At 34.4% G+C, this 16,626-nt stretch overlaps 1 protein-coding gene across 1 annotated transcript in view; it reads right to left on the bottom strand.

The window, feature by feature from the left end:
• Positions 1 to 16,626, bottom strand: part of LOC104514887 (rotatin-like) — a gene marked incomplete at both ends in the record, with an annotated part of 27,656 nt that overhangs the window by 10,596 nt on the left and 434 nt on the right. The window contains 10 exons of the mRNA XM_010158691.1: positions 1,206 to 1,294; positions 2,968 to 3,067; positions 4,035 to 4,206; positions 4,450 to 4,592; positions 6,437 to 6,553; positions 8,277 to 8,402; positions 10,628 to 10,754; positions 11,929 to 12,041; positions 13,282 to 13,494; positions 14,832 to 15,002. Of these exons, the coding sequence (XP_010156993.1) occupies positions 1,206 to 1,294; positions 2,968 to 3,067; positions 4,035 to 4,206; positions 4,450 to 4,592; positions 6,437 to 6,553; positions 8,277 to 8,402; positions 10,628 to 10,754; positions 11,929 to 12,041; positions 13,282 to 13,494; positions 14,832 to 15,002 (1,371 nt within the window). The remainder of the gene's footprint in view (positions 1 to 1,205; positions 1,295 to 2,967; positions 3,068 to 4,034; positions 4,207 to 4,449; positions 4,593 to 6,436; positions 6,554 to 8,276; positions 8,403 to 10,627; positions 10,755 to 11,928; positions 12,042 to 13,281; positions 13,495 to 14,831; positions 15,003 to 16,626) is intronic.

The following is a 16,626-nucleotide window of genomic DNA, read 5'->3' as shown; positions in this document are numbered from 1 at the left end:
GGAAGGGAAGGTGTCCCTGCCCATGGCAGGGGGGTTGGAACTTCCAACCCAAACAATTCTATGATGCTGTGATCTACTCACTATCCAAAACAAAATAAAATAATGGTTGTATTACTCTCTATCTGTAAAAAAAAAAAAAAAATCTAAGATAATAAAAGAGAATAAAATATGGACATTACACAAAAAAAAACCCCACAGTAAAAACCCCTGAAGAACCAAATATTTTAAATTCTCCAATGGGGTCTCGGTGATTTACAAAAGTACTCGTAATCAAACTATCATAAACTTGACTAGACATTCCTTAATGCTAACGGGATAAAATAATCTCAGGTACTGATAATCTGGATAAAAACCATTACCACTAATGAAGAACAACGTAATTTTTATTAGTTTGACAAGTAAGAGGAACTTGACAGTCCTTTCCTCTTGTATATTTTTGGGAAACAAGTCATTACTACAGAAAACTTCTCATAATTTCTTAAAATACCTGAGAGGTTTGGACTGTTGAATGGCTATAATACTATGCCAGCAAACTAAGAAATATGCAAAAAGGTTATCCAATTAAGTGAGAAACAGCTTATTTAAAATAATTTTGTGCAAGCTTATTTAATTAATTTCATAAAAATTCAAACATCAGATTAGACATATTACAAAAATGGAAAGCTTGGTCATCTACAGCAAATACACACTCAACTCTAAAAGTGATGTTATCTTCTGAGACCTTTCCTGGTGAGGTGATCTTCTATTGGTCAGAAAATCACTTATACCTGAAACTCAATCTGATATGTAGATTTCCATTTTCAATAGCATCTCATTTTTAATTACTATTTGCTTCAGGATGTATATTTAAAGACTACGATATACAATATAAGACTTTCATTTTTAAGGTCATTAAAAATATTTTTTTTGGTCTCTACTGAGAAAGCTTCAGGGAAGTTCTGTTGTATTTCTCAACCACACCAAATACAGTTAGCTCTCTGGCTAGCTATTCTCATAGGCAGGCAAACTTTCTTTCATTTAGACAATCTTAGCATTATCAAAAACATCATAAACAAAATGCATATTGCAATTACGATTGTTACTAAACATTTGTATCCTGCCCAGAATTAATGCGCAAAGATTAGTGTTATAAATGCAGAAAAAGGCAGATTCTACTACTGGTATGCTGTGCAATGCTTGCAGAAGAACACGTAACAATAGTTTACCTTGCCATCCACATGTACACATTCCTTAAGGTAGCCCAAAATCTTTTCTATTACACCCAATTTTTTCACAATGCCATGCATTTTGGTATCTGTAAGAAAAACAATAGATAGAGAGAATCACTGTTTCTGCACCAATTTAATATAAATTTCTTTCTGCAAGATCAAAACCTTGCTGTTGAGCACAAGTTTCCAAAATTGCCAATCAACAGAATGAACACAGCTCTACCTCTACCAAGACAAGCCTCTACAAGTTTTGCTATCAGACTACAGTAGCCTCTGGCTACCAGTAGACTCTTAAATATCTTACATAAATTCCCATAAGAACTTTATGTTCCACAATTACAGTGATCCCCAACGCAACTCAATTTCAGTTAAACAAGGATTCTATTTTCAATATTTAAACATCTTCAACAGTTTAGTATGGAATTAAAAACGTATTTACAAAAACTCAATCACTGTGAGCGTATTTTCCATTGATCTCATCCTTCTGAGCATATAGTTTAAGAATATTCAACAAGAAGAAAAGCTATGTCATTTAGGTTGGCTGGGTTTTTTTTTAAATAGTTATAAGGTGATCCTACATATGAAATTTGTCCTGATAAAGCTGCATTTTTTCCTTTACAATTTCATCCTATGCTATGTTTCATATTATTTTTTGACATCTGAAAAATTTAGCAGCCATAACTAAATGTATTTTATGAGACAAAGTAGACATTTCCTCATTTCTCTGACAACAAAAATGTTAATTTTAGTATTATCTAAGACCTTGCCTTCCCACAGTGAAAAACTTACATTCTACATTAGGATTTGAGCTCGTTGAAGAAAACATACTTGAATCAGAGTTTCAGTAGGTAGACTAAAATCACCCAGGTTTGAAACTCTGCAGTTATGACCCTGCCCCAAGTCAAATAATGCTCTATGCAAGAATTCTTACTTGCATCTTAATTCAATCAGAATTTCTTTACCAGAATTAGTAATTTTTCCCCATGTAAGCAATACAATTATAAAAAAGCACCTGCGATGCAAAAGTTATTATTTAATTCACTGAACATAAAGAGTAAAAGGAGGAACACTTTCCCAGCAAACATAGGGAGTCTGACTGTTGATATTGAAAGAGGGTATAATCATGGAAGCTTAGCTTGAATTTACTGAACCCTCATTCACATAAATGTCATTTCAGTCCATTTTAACTGCAGGGACTACTTAGGCTAACACAAAATGGAGGAAGAAATTCAGAATGGTAGAAGAAATTCTTCACTAAGTATACAATCCCTTATCTAGCCTATGTAATCTAAAAATTAACTTTCCTAATTAAATAGAACACCATCAAAAATACCTATGTATTTTATATTGACCACTGCCTTCCTCACTCAAGACTGAGTATCTGAGTTAGCAATAGCAAAAAATTTGAAGCACTATTAAGTCCTGAAGCAGATCAACAACTGGATAATCATTAAAAAGGAAAAGCAGACAAGAAGCTCTTACAGAGCTTACAGAACTCCGCTTACTTTTCTATTACCCAAAGGAGCTGTTTTTTTAAAATATCTAGACCACTATTGCTTATTCTTGCGTGCAATAACAACATTAAGTGTTTTTTTTAGTTCAATTGGTAGATTATCCATGATATTGTTAAAATTCAGGTCCAACAGTGTAGGTTAAAATTACAAAGAGCACCTTTAGCAGAAACATACAGAAAATCTAGCAAAACTGCTAGCTCATGAAATGATCAGAGCATGAATACAAATTTTCTGAAGAATTTTACCTTCTAAAATGATAGCTAGCTGCTCAGCTGCAGACTTTCGTAAAACTAGGTCAACAGCATCTGAAGTCAGGATGTCATACAGCTTTTCAACAGTTTCTGCCTGAAAGTAAAACTGTATTAGACTTACATCCAATACACTATTACAATTACATTCCACATGCATGTAATAAGAAAGGATTAGGTTATAATCTTTTTGCAACAGATCTCTACTAACACCTGTGAAATATAAGACAATAGTTTTTAGTGCACAACAGAAGCAGATTTCTAACAAATAATGCTTAATTTATGTAGGACTAAAGAAAGCTCAACATGACACAAAAATGCTAGAAAATGCTTCTAAGTCTCTGAAGAGTAGTGACTTTTAATGGCAACAGAAAAAAAAAAAAATTAAATAATCCTACATAACCATACAAATTTCAGGTCCTAACTTTTTGAAGGATGTAGGCGAAGAGTATAAACAGGTGTACAATGAATGGTCAGAATAATTTTTTACAGAGGGCAAGCATCTGAACATTTGGTTTAACATATTGTTAATCTGAAAGCGTTAAGGGTAAAGAAGGAAAATGGAGGTAAATGGTAAAAAAAGAAAAACAAATGAGAGATACAAGTTTTCCCATAGCTCAAATATTTTGACTTTGCAAAAGCAACAATATTAAGAACACACAGGCGTAAATTTGTAATCTGTTTTAGAATATTTAATACTAAAAATTACTTGTGCAAGTTCCAGTAAAAATTGATTTTGTGAGGAAAAAAGGGTCTACGTGAGAAAAATCAGACTACCCACGAAACTGTGAACAGAGCAGGCCTGTGCTCTTTGTTCTCAAATTAAATCTTGCTGTTAATCTATCTGCAGAAGAAAAAAAAAAGAAGGAAGGAAATTCTTTTGTCCTATGGTAGGACAAAAACTACAGCTTAAGTTCACATGGAAGGAATATATCAACGGAATTTTTTTTAAACGTAGCTAGCCAATTTATATGAAATACTGCAAGCCTCAAGAAGTAGTAACTTCAGTGACTGAGCAGGTCGAAGAGCTGACCAATGACAACATTTATACAAAGTTTACTCACCTTCAATACCGACTCTGTTTTATCATCCAATTTTAGCTCAATAGTTCTTTCTATAATAAATAAATTTGAAATGCTGGAAAGTACACTACCATGCAGATTCGGGCGTTTCAGGTTTGCCCCTTCTTCATTTAAAAGATGGAATGTTAGATGTTTAAGTGCTATAGAACGAACCCTAAAAGAGCAAACGATTAAAATGAATATATAAAGTCCACATAGTGGAAAACTTTAGCTGTATAGTTAAAAATTAATTAGTTTATGAAATTCATACAGTGGGGGAAGAAGTCCTTAGTCAACTCAGTATCAATTAATCTACCTTTCAAATCAACCCACTGCATAATGACCAATTTTTTTAAGAACACAAATTTTTGTCATCAACTTCAGAAATTATGCTGAAATGCTACAAGGCATTACTTACAACTGCTTTTTTGAGAAGAGAAGACGCAGAGCTGCCCGTAGTCTAGTAGTTCTAGGGAGAATACCCTCTCCTCCTTTGTCAGAGGTTGTTTCACTCAAAATGAGGATACAGTTACCTAGAGTATCTTTTGTGTCAGCATAACCCTAAAACAAACACACACACACAAATTTTCAAAAATTAAAAAGAAATGCACTTAGTAAGTGAGTAAACTAGATGCGGTAACTTCCCTTTAAGGGGCTAAATGAGGGTGGGGAAGGAGCAAAAACCCCTAAAAAAGCAGTAACATTTAAGAAAACATTAAATTTCTGCAGATTAATATTCCTCCATAAAAAAAATTTTAAAATTGATAAAAGATCTTGTATACACATGAAAAGAAAGACTTTTACATGGCCCAGAGGTAGTTTGACCTGAAGCTTTACCCTTTAATCTGTTAACACAATGCTGCCCTATAAGGTCAGTTTTCATTTAAATAAATACAACTAAGGCCCTACAAGAAATGGCTTCAAAACCTTAAATCTTGTCTATTTTCAGATATTTAGTCAAAGCGTTTTCATGCATAACCAAAACAAACCAGAGTCAGTTACATCAAGTAATGATACTGCAAACATTTAAATAGTAAAATACAAGGCATTTTATATGCATTGGGTAAATATAGGCCTCCTGTATGTTCTGCTCAAGTATCTATTGTATGTAGTCACCACAGGATATAGAAGAGGAAAATTCTACTCAAAATGAGTAGGGATAAATTCTCTCTCACATGTTTAATCTACATCTTATATTAACCCCCCACCTATTTAATCCTGAATATCAATAAAAAGGTGTGTAGGTGGATAACACAGAAAAGCTGACATCACTGGGTGAGAAAGCTCTGAAATAACTTTTCTGCCATAACTTTCAAGTTCTCAGTGTATTTCCTCCATATATTTTTCACTTTGAGCCTTCTGTGTCATGGTCCATCTATTTGCAATTTCTTCCCATTTTTTCTTTGATTTTGTGCAGTTTATGTAAACAACATTAATTATATAAGTGCTTTTTTAACTTATGTTACTGCTGAGGTGCAGGCAACGAATGAATATATGGCAGTGATATAAATAAGTAGCTATAATTATCAAGAGTGATATTTTTGGAGGGAAAAAATACAAAAGGTATACTTGGGCGTATTAGCTAAGTTAAATAAAAGGCAGAAATAAGGCAAAAAAATCCCTGCAATGTCAGGAAAGACAGACATCAGATAGGTGCAGTAGAATATCTAATCTGGAAGATTATAGGCAGATCACAGAAGGGAAATTTCTAACACTAGAGAAAAAACAATAAAGAATTTGAATAGAACAATAGGGCTGAAAATCAGACTGAGAAAGGCAGGAGTTCCCATTTCATCAAGCCAAGACTAAAGATAACAAAAGGAAAATTTGCCTGTTATTACTGAAACGAAGACTAAGGTCTAAGGATAATATTGCCAGTTAATACTCTTATAATATTGGAAAAAAAACCCTAACATCTAAATAAACAGAAAATACAGCTTACACCTATTGCTATTTAATAAGCACGTACTTGATCAGAAAACTATATAAGCATCACAGAGTTACAATTTTCAAATTTAAGATATGAGAGACATTTTAATAATTAATGACTAATTTTAAAAAGCATGTAATGTTTTAATCTATACTTGCATTATCCACTTATATCTTCAAACCATTTAAGTCCCAGTCAATACTTGCTGATTTCTATTACAGCATTTCAAAGTTTCACATTCTAGTAAACCAAGATAAAATTTGTCCACAAATTCAAAGTAGTAACTTTGACTGGCATTAGGACCTCTATAAAACATTTCTCCATTTGACATCTGACAAAACACATCTTTAGGTATAACACTGTTAATCTGTTTTCCACCTGCTACTTAGGTGAACATTGTTTGTTCTTCAACATGACAGTGTTGTTTTTTACATGACTTGATACACCAAAATCATCTTAGAGCACTTAAAAGTACCTGTAAAACAGGAATGACGGGATAGAGAGCCTCAATAAATTTGTTCCAAGTCAATACTTCCATTACTAATCGTCCCTGCAATAGATGCATCAGAATAGCCTTGGCTGTGGAGTTCACCTGCTCAATAACAAATTAAAAACAAACAAACAAACTAATGCAACCACCACTGTGTCTAGGTCAGTTTTTTAATGCTGTAACTGGAAATGTTATACAAAAACATCTCAAAGAAAGGATCTATGGACAAAATATTGTGCTTGCAGAATGCTACTTTTAAATCATCAGTTACACTAAATATTAAGTTGTTAAAAAAACCTCTCAGAAAACACACAGATAGTTCTGCCTAAATAGCACCCAATCATTTTCCCCTTAGAACTTTCTTTTCTCTTTTCTGAAGTAAAATAAACCATTACTTCAACTTATACACATACTGGTCCCTCTATCCCGCAGGTAAAACAAATTCTGTTTCTTTTCTTTCCTGACCCTACCTTTCTGGGGCATTTCATTGCCAGTCTTTGCGATACGCTTCTGAAGATACAGGAAGAAAAAGACTTAAAACCTGTTACATGGCCATTTCACTTTCTTGAGGCAAACAGTCAAACTAAAAAGGCTGTACACAAATTCATCTGAAGCTCTTTATCAAAAAGGAAAAAACGCCTTATACAGCACTTACACTGTATTTATGTATCCTGTACACAGTACATAACATACACTACATGTGATATGAAAGTATTTGCAAGCTACTATGGGAACAAAGGGGGAAAAAACCCAGCACTCTTCCCACAGAAGGCACTCTTCCTTACATAGTGTAAAAACACCTACCTTTAGCAGCTAACAGTCTGCGCATTTTATGCCAGAGCTAAAAATTCCCTCACTCCAGGCAAGAAGAACAGCCTTTAACAATATCACTCCACCCTATAATCTAAAGAACTGCATTTGTAAAAGGAATCACATGGCAAATCTTAAGCCCAACCTTGGAACACAATGTCATTTCAGGAGACAAGTTGAAAAAAACTAAAAGAAAAACTTGTTAGTCAATGTTCTTTCCTCTCTGACTGTAGGGACCTTACAGAGCAGCTATAAAGTAATTACAAATAACCTAACTAATTCTTCCCCCTCTCAGAATTCCACGCTTAGCTTTATATGTAAGCTAGGAAACAGAGGATAAATGTCATGTATTCATGCATATAAACCAACACAATGGAAACTTCGTCCTATCCTATAAATACCATAAAACACTTCTATCATATTCAGGTAATTAAACCCAGATGTGTTTAGAATCATAGAATAGAATGAATCATACAACGGTTTGGGTTGGAAGGGACCTTAAAGATCATCTAGTTCCAACTCCCCTGCCATGGGCAGGGACACCTTCCACTAGACCATAGTTTATAGTGATGAAATACATCTTAATAGCAATGACACTGCAATTTTAAAATGTCTTTTTGCTCCTCAACCAGTGCACACATTTCAGAGGTCATCCCACCTTTATAAAGACTTGAGACTTCATGTTTGCCAACACACACACTATTTCATCAGAAGCACATTTTATTGGGGCCGAATATATTAGAGGAAAAAATTAGAAAACATAGCTTAACATAACATTTTTCATAGGTGTTTCTTACATTTAATAGCATCCCACGAATGCAACATTATTTTGTTCCTGAATTCATCATCAAAAAAAAAAATCTATTTACTGTAACTTAACTCTTTCCATAGCTTTTCTATATGCAAGAAACCATATGCAGTCAAAACTTCAAGAAAGGCTCAGACAAACATGGAGAATATCAGCATCTACTTTTCATGCACATCAACTTATAAATATAGCTACTAAACACGGTACCTCATTCTTATCTTCCTGAAGGCCAAATGTACAGATTTCATATAAAACTTTTGGATGAAGAAGAAAGTGTACTCCGTGGCAGGTTGAAGACCCAGGCGTAGCAATATTATGAATACCTAAACAGTCCTTCAGTAAAAATAAAGTTGGTTAGTTTTAAGATTCAGTCTCCACTACCACATCTTGTTTTATAAACTGCCTGAAGTTGTCATCCAGTGAAAGACATTCTCCATGCAGCTTGGATGACTACAGTTCAGAAAGCTAAATATTACTGCCCTGGAAGAACCACCAAGTTTATAGATCACGGATTGAAATTTTCTGTGGCCACAAAGGACTAGAAAATACAAAATAAAATTATTTTTATTTTAAATCATAGGTAAATAAATTAGACAAACTTTATATGTTGTTTGGTATTACATTAAAATAGGCAAAACCGAAATCAGGCAGGTAAAAATCTCACAAAAAGATATAAGTGTCATTCAGTGGAGATAAGGGATTTATTTGCGAAAGACTAGCTCCTGTATCTTTGTACATGAGTGAATTGTGCTGTAAATACAGTAAGTTTAGCTGATGTCCATTAAAGAAAACAAGAATTATGACCAAGTATTATATCAAAATAGTAATGTGAATTTTATTTTCTGAGCCCATATTTCTGACCACCTAAAATTACCTCATGAATATGATATTGCCATTTTTAATATAGAGTTCAGTCACACTTTTAAGAAGTTCACACACTTTACCCCATTCACTATCTTTATAAAGCTAAGGCAGTCACAAAATAACCATATAAAACAAAATCTCAAAACCAAAATACACACTTTCCCCTTCAAACAAATTAGGGTTTTAAAACAATGAGCACATAAAAGGACTTAGATATTCTTAAACACAACCTGTGCTTTTATACATAGAAAAGAAGTATTTTTCTTTCACAATTTTTATAAGGACTAAGCAATTAAAGTGTAATCTGGGTAAAAATGTTTATTCTGAAAGTGTCAGTATTTTATCGATGTTATTGGTGCGGGTTTTTTTTCCGTAAACATCCTTGCAAAAAGCAAAAAAGCAGTCAACCCAAAATTATTTTTGTTCAGGTACAAAAAAAAACCAAACAAAACCAAACTCTGAACAAAAAGAAAACCACAAGGAAGTGAAAAATCACTATAAAGGGAATAGAATCTGTCCTTGATGAGTGGGCCCATGTAAAGCCCATGAGGTTCAACAAGGCCAAGCGCAAGATGCTGCACCTGCGACGGGGCAATCCCCAGTATCAATACAGACAGGATGATAAATGGATAGAGAGCAGCCCTGAAGAGAAGGACTTGGGGTTACTGGTGGATGAAAAGCTGGACATGAGCCGGCAGTGTGCGCTGGCAGCCCAGAAAGCCAATCGTATCCTGGGCTGTATCCAGAAAAGCGTGGCCAGCAGGTCGCGAGAGGTGACTCTCCCCCTCTGCTCCCGAGAGACCACACCTGGAGTGCTGCATCCAGCTCTGGGGCTCTCAGTGTACGAATGAGATGGACCGGTTGGAGCGAGTCCAGAGGAGGCCATGAAGATGATCAGAGGGCTGGAGCACCTCTCCTATGACGAAAGGCTGCAAGAAGTGGGCTTGTTCAGCCTGGAGAAGAGGAGGCTCCGGAGAGACCTGATTCCAGCCTTTCAGTACTTAAAGGGGGCTTATAAGAAAGATGGGGACAAACGTTATAGTAAGGCCTGTTGCGACAGGACAAGTGGTAATGATTTTAAACTAAAAGACGATATATCTAGATGTTCCTAAATATAAGGAACAAAGTTTACACGATGAGTGTGGTGAAATGCTGGGACAGGTTCCCCAAAGAGGTTGTAGATGCCCCATCCCTGGAAACATGGTCAGGCTGGATGAGGCTCTGAGCAACCTGATCTAGGGAAATAGGAGTTGGACTAGATGATCTTTAAAGGTCCCAACCCAAATGAGTCTGTGATTCCATGAACCTCATTTCAGCAGACAAGCACAACTGAACACTTGAATTCTTTTTAAAAACAAAATTACATAAAATATTTCTGTATAACAGCAGCAAAAAAAAAAGTGACCAGCACTATTAAGAATCCTTTAAAACAAATAAAATTGTTGGTCACTGGTTTTCCCCCTTTACAGATCCTGTCATTCTGAAGTGCAGTAACTGAAGTAACCTAACCCAATAGATTTACGAAAATACATACCAAAAATGTAACAGCAAATTGCAAGCTCAGACCTATACAGATTTCACAGCATATAACACAGTAAACAGAATTTGCATTAAAAATGCTTTCAATGGGAAAATTGTACAATATGCATTATTCAGCACACCACCAAGAGCAAGCATTAAGCATTAGTTCTAACCTTAACCACTTCCAAACAGCAGTGATAGGCTTCAGTTTTTATATCCAGCGAAGGATGCGACAATAGTCGGAGAAGCACCTTCTGACCCTCAGCCTGGAGCAATGAGTTAGCCTCGGCAGACATCCAACTAAAAATGAAAAATAATTAGTTTAACTATTACTTATTTTAAAGTACTCAAAGATGCCTACAAATTTTTTCCTGTTACATTTCAGAATAACCTCTGAAAAATACTCTTGAAAAGGTATACCTCCTGAAAAATTATTTGACAGATAAAAGTTCAGAAATCACAATATAATTGCCGAAATCATAGTATCAATCCTCATGTTTGTTTTGGTTTGGTTTTTTTTGTTTGGTTGGATTTTTTTACACATGTAGGTAATCAAAAGTTTTTCCAAATTCTCTTATTAAAATTAGGAGCCTGACAAAGATTTATGGTCATCTCAAAACATAAAATTCTATCGAGCTTCCACAGCCTCCTTAGATCACAGATTATAAGAAAATTCCATGCTTCCAGAATTTTTTCCTCAGAGACATAAAAGACCATGTCACTATCACAAAGTCAATTTATGCTAGCTAAAAAACTGAAGTGAATTTCCTGCTGTCTGAAACAGCAATTAAACAATAATTAATTCTAAAAGCATGAGGACACTGAGAAGTGTATTGATGTTTCATGGTTTAAAAACACTTAACAGAAAGCTCTTAAATGTAGTTTCCTTTGAAAAAAATCTGTAAGGTCAAATTCTGAATCAGAATAAAATTAAGATTCTTTTATTAAGTGATCTATACAGAACTTCTTCAAGCACCATAGGGTAACAAATTCTCTAACTAGAGACCTGGAAGGTCTAAAAAGCAATAAAAACATGCTGTTTAATAAATGAGATACCATATTGTGATGTACAGCATCTACAATAAAATAAGTCCTTTAGAATTTCTGAAAGTAAAATAAAATTAAATTACACAAATCCACTTGGAAAAAAGAAATTTTTTTTTTAATTCAAAAGACAGGTCAAAGTGTTTTAAGACTGCTTCTTTGTAAATCACACAGTAACTTCATATACAAAATCCTAAAAACTTATGCATAAAAAAGAATAAAACGTTAGTTTTTTATCACCTGAAATTCAATTTTCAAAAATCTCGCTACAGAACTACACAAATTATTTAGCAAAGACATTTCAATGGCTAAAAGAAAACAATTGTTGAAGTACAGGGAATAAACAAGTTGAGCTTTCACTTGTGAAAGTTTATCCATTAGAAAAGTTTATATTTTCTCAAGTAAGCGTTTTAAGTACTACTGTACTCACATATTTGAGCATATATGAATGCATTCCTGAAGCAAGGGAAAGTGTTGATGGTAGGGTAGACTACTCAAGGCCTTATCTGCCAATTCTACTAATTCAGAAAGATTCTTGTCCCCCTGAGAAGTAAAATGAAGAGAAAGAAATTATCAGAATTAGTAATATAAAAAGTATGTAACGTTATTTCATAGAACATATCATCATTTAATACACGTGCTAATTAGGGTTTGGTTCAGCCTTTCACAGAATTTATAATTAACCTTATTAACAAATTCAATAAATTTCAAACAAATAAATTTTAGAACCTACTCCTAGGAGCTGAAAACCCTTCAGCTGCTGAATCCAAATAAATTTCTATTAAACTCAATGGGAATAATAAATGTCTACCATTGCACAGCATGAACACTGTAACTCTATTCAGAACACTTTCTAAAATACCCAGAAATAGACTCATCCTTGAATATTTTTTCTTTTAAATGAAATTATTATTTTTTAAAAATCAATATGCATTTTATGTGTGAAGAGTATAATGAAAGGTTTAATTCTTCAACTTTTAACAATTCGCTATGAATATCAAAGACCAAGTTGTTTTTCTTTTTAGAGTTAAGCACGTATGTCTTCACATTTTGGTTACGAAATACATTAAGCATGAGCCAGTTAAACTTGATGAAGTTTGTAAACAGTATTCTATGAACAAAGTATTGCTTCTATTAGGATCAGAACCTGCCTATATAAAGGATAGATTAACTCAGATTTAAGATAGCACTACATTTACATCGCTGTATTTTAATCTTTTATTTTAGTATCAATGGAATTAGCAGTTGCACAATCATATGTCTATTTGGATAACTGAGAAGATTAGTTTGGTACCATGCTAAAATTTCTTAACTAATAAAGCAAAGGGTATTAATTGTCTTCATAACAAGGTGAAACACAGAAATCTCACACAGTCTAGAAGCAGTTGTTTATTAGAGCCACAATTGCAAAGTAGTTGGGAATTAAAATTTTCCAAACTATTTAAATACTGGACAACGTACAAACACACACACATAGACACACAGCATATACTTAAATAGAGTATTTGCTTGTTTCTTACTTCTTTGCCAATTAAAGGTCTTTTGCCTACTTCCATCTCCAAGAAGTTGTTATATTTGGTTTTACTCAGGGTGAGGTCTTTAAAAACATCATGAGTAGTATTAGAGAAAACAAGTTTAAGTTAACTACAACTTGCATGGTACAGAGTACTCATACTTCAGGATTTTCTTCAGCTATGCTAGACTATAGTTTTTACCACAGAGAAAAGGAAGTGGAGAAAAAAAATTGCTTACAGGAAATATTTTATATAATAAAATTGCCCACCTTCTTATGAGCTTCGATCATAAAGCTACAAGTGCATTCGATCGAATACGCAGCTTCCGCAGCTTGTTTATAAATACTGTAGTTCTCAGTACTCGCTTGCTCCAGATAGGCTGCAATGGATTCATGAATGCTTGGGTGTTCCAAGGAGAAGGGCACGTCCAGAGAGAGAAGAAATAAAGCATTCAGCAAACTCTTTTGTAAAACTTTGCTCGCCTTGGAAAAAGAAAACAACTGTCAGAATAATAGCCTGAAAATACAGTAAAACCAACAACAGCATTTGCAGCCCTTCAACAAGCACACTCAACGGCTGCTACTTAAAAATTAGAGAAAGAAACACATATAAAACGAGTTATATATGACAATTTTTTTTTTTAATTAGAAAGTGAGAGTTTATTAGATGTCAGACCTCCAAGCAGTCACAAAAGCTGTGTATGACCCAGCCACCACACTCCCACCCACACACAGCACTGCCCAGGGCCAAGTGCCTGTCTAACCGCCAGATGGCAGAGAACGCTCACAGCACCATTAGTGCTCTAAGTAGCAGAAAGCTCTCTACGGTTCCACTTAGTACTATCACATACAAAGAACTGGCATTTCTGTTGCTGGTGGTTTGGGTTTTTTTACTGCAAGTGTTCAGTACTCCTTCAACCAAAATTTTCACCTCAAATACAGTAACTTTTTTCTAACTCCCTTCATATACAGAATTGAAATGTTGTATTATATACACAACAAAATAAAGAGAAAGAATTATAAAGATACACTAGATTGCTATGTCTGTACTTATCTGCAGGTACAAGAGACTACTTAGATTAATAGTAAAAAAAAAATATTTGTGACAAAAAACCTGTAACTGAAAATCAATCTGCTACTCAGATTGAAGAATGTCTGAAAGAGCTACACTGCAATAAAAAAATGATAAAAAAATTTAAACTAATACACGTTAAAACATCTTCTAATGCTTTCAATCCCACAAAAACTTCCAAACATTAGACCCCTCCCATCCATAGGAAATAAACCAGGGTGTGGGGGGAGGTGTGGAACACCACCAAATAACTCTAAAAGAGCTACAACAGCATTTCTTTTCAAGAGCATTGAAGCAAAGAATAATTAAAGTCAGTATCATGTATGAAATACAATTGCTTACTATGCTCCATCACATTATGAGTGATGATTTTAAACATGTAGTTCTAGTCTTACTTGCACACATACTATAAAGGAGCAGGGGGCAGCATAGCTTTGCAAACCATGCATCACACCAGAAAAAAAATATTATAGGAGGAAAAAGAAAACTTAATTTCAAAAATTCATTAAAAAATGTATTAAAAATATTTTTGAGGAGTTAAAATCTGCAGAAGATTCTGCAGAAAGCACCAATAAGTGAAGAATGGACAAAGTTGCCTTCTGTGATCATCCATCAGCCAGTATCAATCTCATTAATTTCTCTGTCCAGTGGCTATGCTCCCAGCACTGATCTCTGAGGAAGGTATCTCTTTTTGCTCTCTTGAAATACAAAAGCAAGAGACAATAACTTAAAATTAGTGATGGCATACCTTTTCTACAGGGAGGAGTATTTGCAGCAATCTAACAGCAAAGAGTGAAATGCTAATAAACGCCATTCTGTGATGCACCAACATCACCTCGGGCTGCTCTGCACTTATATTTGTCTTGTGATATAATATAGTTTCTCCAAGCAAATCCAGGACCAGAAGCAGTTTGTCTTTCTGAAAACAAAATCAGAAATACAATCATTAGAAACACTGCTGTATCTTTACAGTGTTTATATAGCACCCATAGCATCATTAACACAATCATACCAAATTATTTTAAAATACAGAAATAGTACAAAATACATAGAATTTTGTGAACAGAATGTGAACAGAACTGTGAATTAGTTCTAGGCCTCACTCAACCTTCAGTTACAATTCTGAATACTTTGGACAGTAATTACCCATTACTGCTTACACCCTCCCTCCCCTCCCTTTTTCTTTTTTCCCCCATTTAATTCCTGCTCACTACACTTTTGAACTTCTGGAATTTTAACTATTTTAAAGTTCACTTTTAATATGGCAATATGAGGGAGCTGGTTTGAACCTGCTAATAAAGCTTTACCTTAAAATTAAAAAAAAAAGAAGAAAAAAAAGACCCACAAGCCAAACTTCGAGAACATCAAACACTTTTATGCCTATTCATTCTCAAAGGAAACAGCTACATATTTCTCAGATTATGTAAGATTGTACTTGAGAATTGCTGAAAAAAGCCATCTGAAAAAGCCGGGTTTGTAATTAAGTACTCTAGAATAAAGGTAGAATAAATCAGTTGCCAGTTTTGGAATGCCAGATAATGATTAAGAAGGCAATAGCACATGTGAGATTTAGCTCATTATTTCCAGAAACTGATAATCACTGCTAAGCAATTAAGCACTATTTATCTGACTCAACTTACTTGAAGCTAAAGAAAATGACAAGAGGAAATTGACTAAATCAAATCAGTCTTTTAAAGTAATTATCAACACACAGTAAGATGAAAAGGATTCATATTCATCTTCAGGAGTCCAAAAAAGTAATTTTCTCTGCCCTGTTGCAGTTTGCAAGAGGCAGGAAGAGTCTCTGCTTCAAAACCATGGAGTCTCAAATCTACAGTGGACTGAAAGTTTACCTCTCCCTGAGACAGGGATGACTGTCTCAAAGCTAGTGATCCAAAATGAGCTGAGGGACTATGGCAATCAGCAGTATCTAACTTTTTGACACGGCAGAACCAAACTGCACTTAAGTACATGTGACAAAACTGGAAAACGGCAATATTTTAATGAATAACTACTGCAATACCATTTTTTCATATTCAGTGGTGTTTCCATAAATTCTAACTTAAGACATGTGCATTTAAGACTACACCTAACTCAAGTTTTTAGACGTTTCAGTCTGTTATGTTTGTCATGCATAAGCCATGCTGGCTTATGTTTCAGCTTTCAGTTGTCTTCAAAAAAAACAAGTTGCCCACTGTTATTTCATTTGTTATTCAGTATTTTGATGTTTCAGGTATGCAACAACTCTCAGCTGTGCTCAGGTATTTATTTCCAGCTATTTAAATTGTTTGGTCAACAGCACCTTAACACTGTGAATCTCTCCTGGGCCACAAAGCCTTTTGCTACCTAAGCAACAGAGTTAAGGATAGGTGAAATGGGTTCAGGGATCTACAGGTCTTGTGTAGTGTAGGTAATGGATGCCATGTATTTTACAATTGCAGTCTTGGATCTAAACTGTCACCTCCCTAATTTTAAACAGTTAGTTTATGAGGAGTAAAGAAAGTGAAAGCTGTCATTTACATCAAACTGATGTCCAACATTAG

Source organism: Eurypyga helias, unplaced genomic scaffold (genome assembly GCF_000690775.1).
Source record: "Eurypyga helias isolate BGI_N326 unplaced genomic scaffold, ASM69077v1 scaffold1619, whole genome shotgun sequence".
NCBI classification, from domain to species: Eukaryota; Metazoa; Chordata; class Aves; order Eurypygiformes; family Eurypygidae; genus Eurypyga; species Eurypyga helias.
This window is presented reverse-complemented; position numbering and strand designations above follow the sequence as displayed.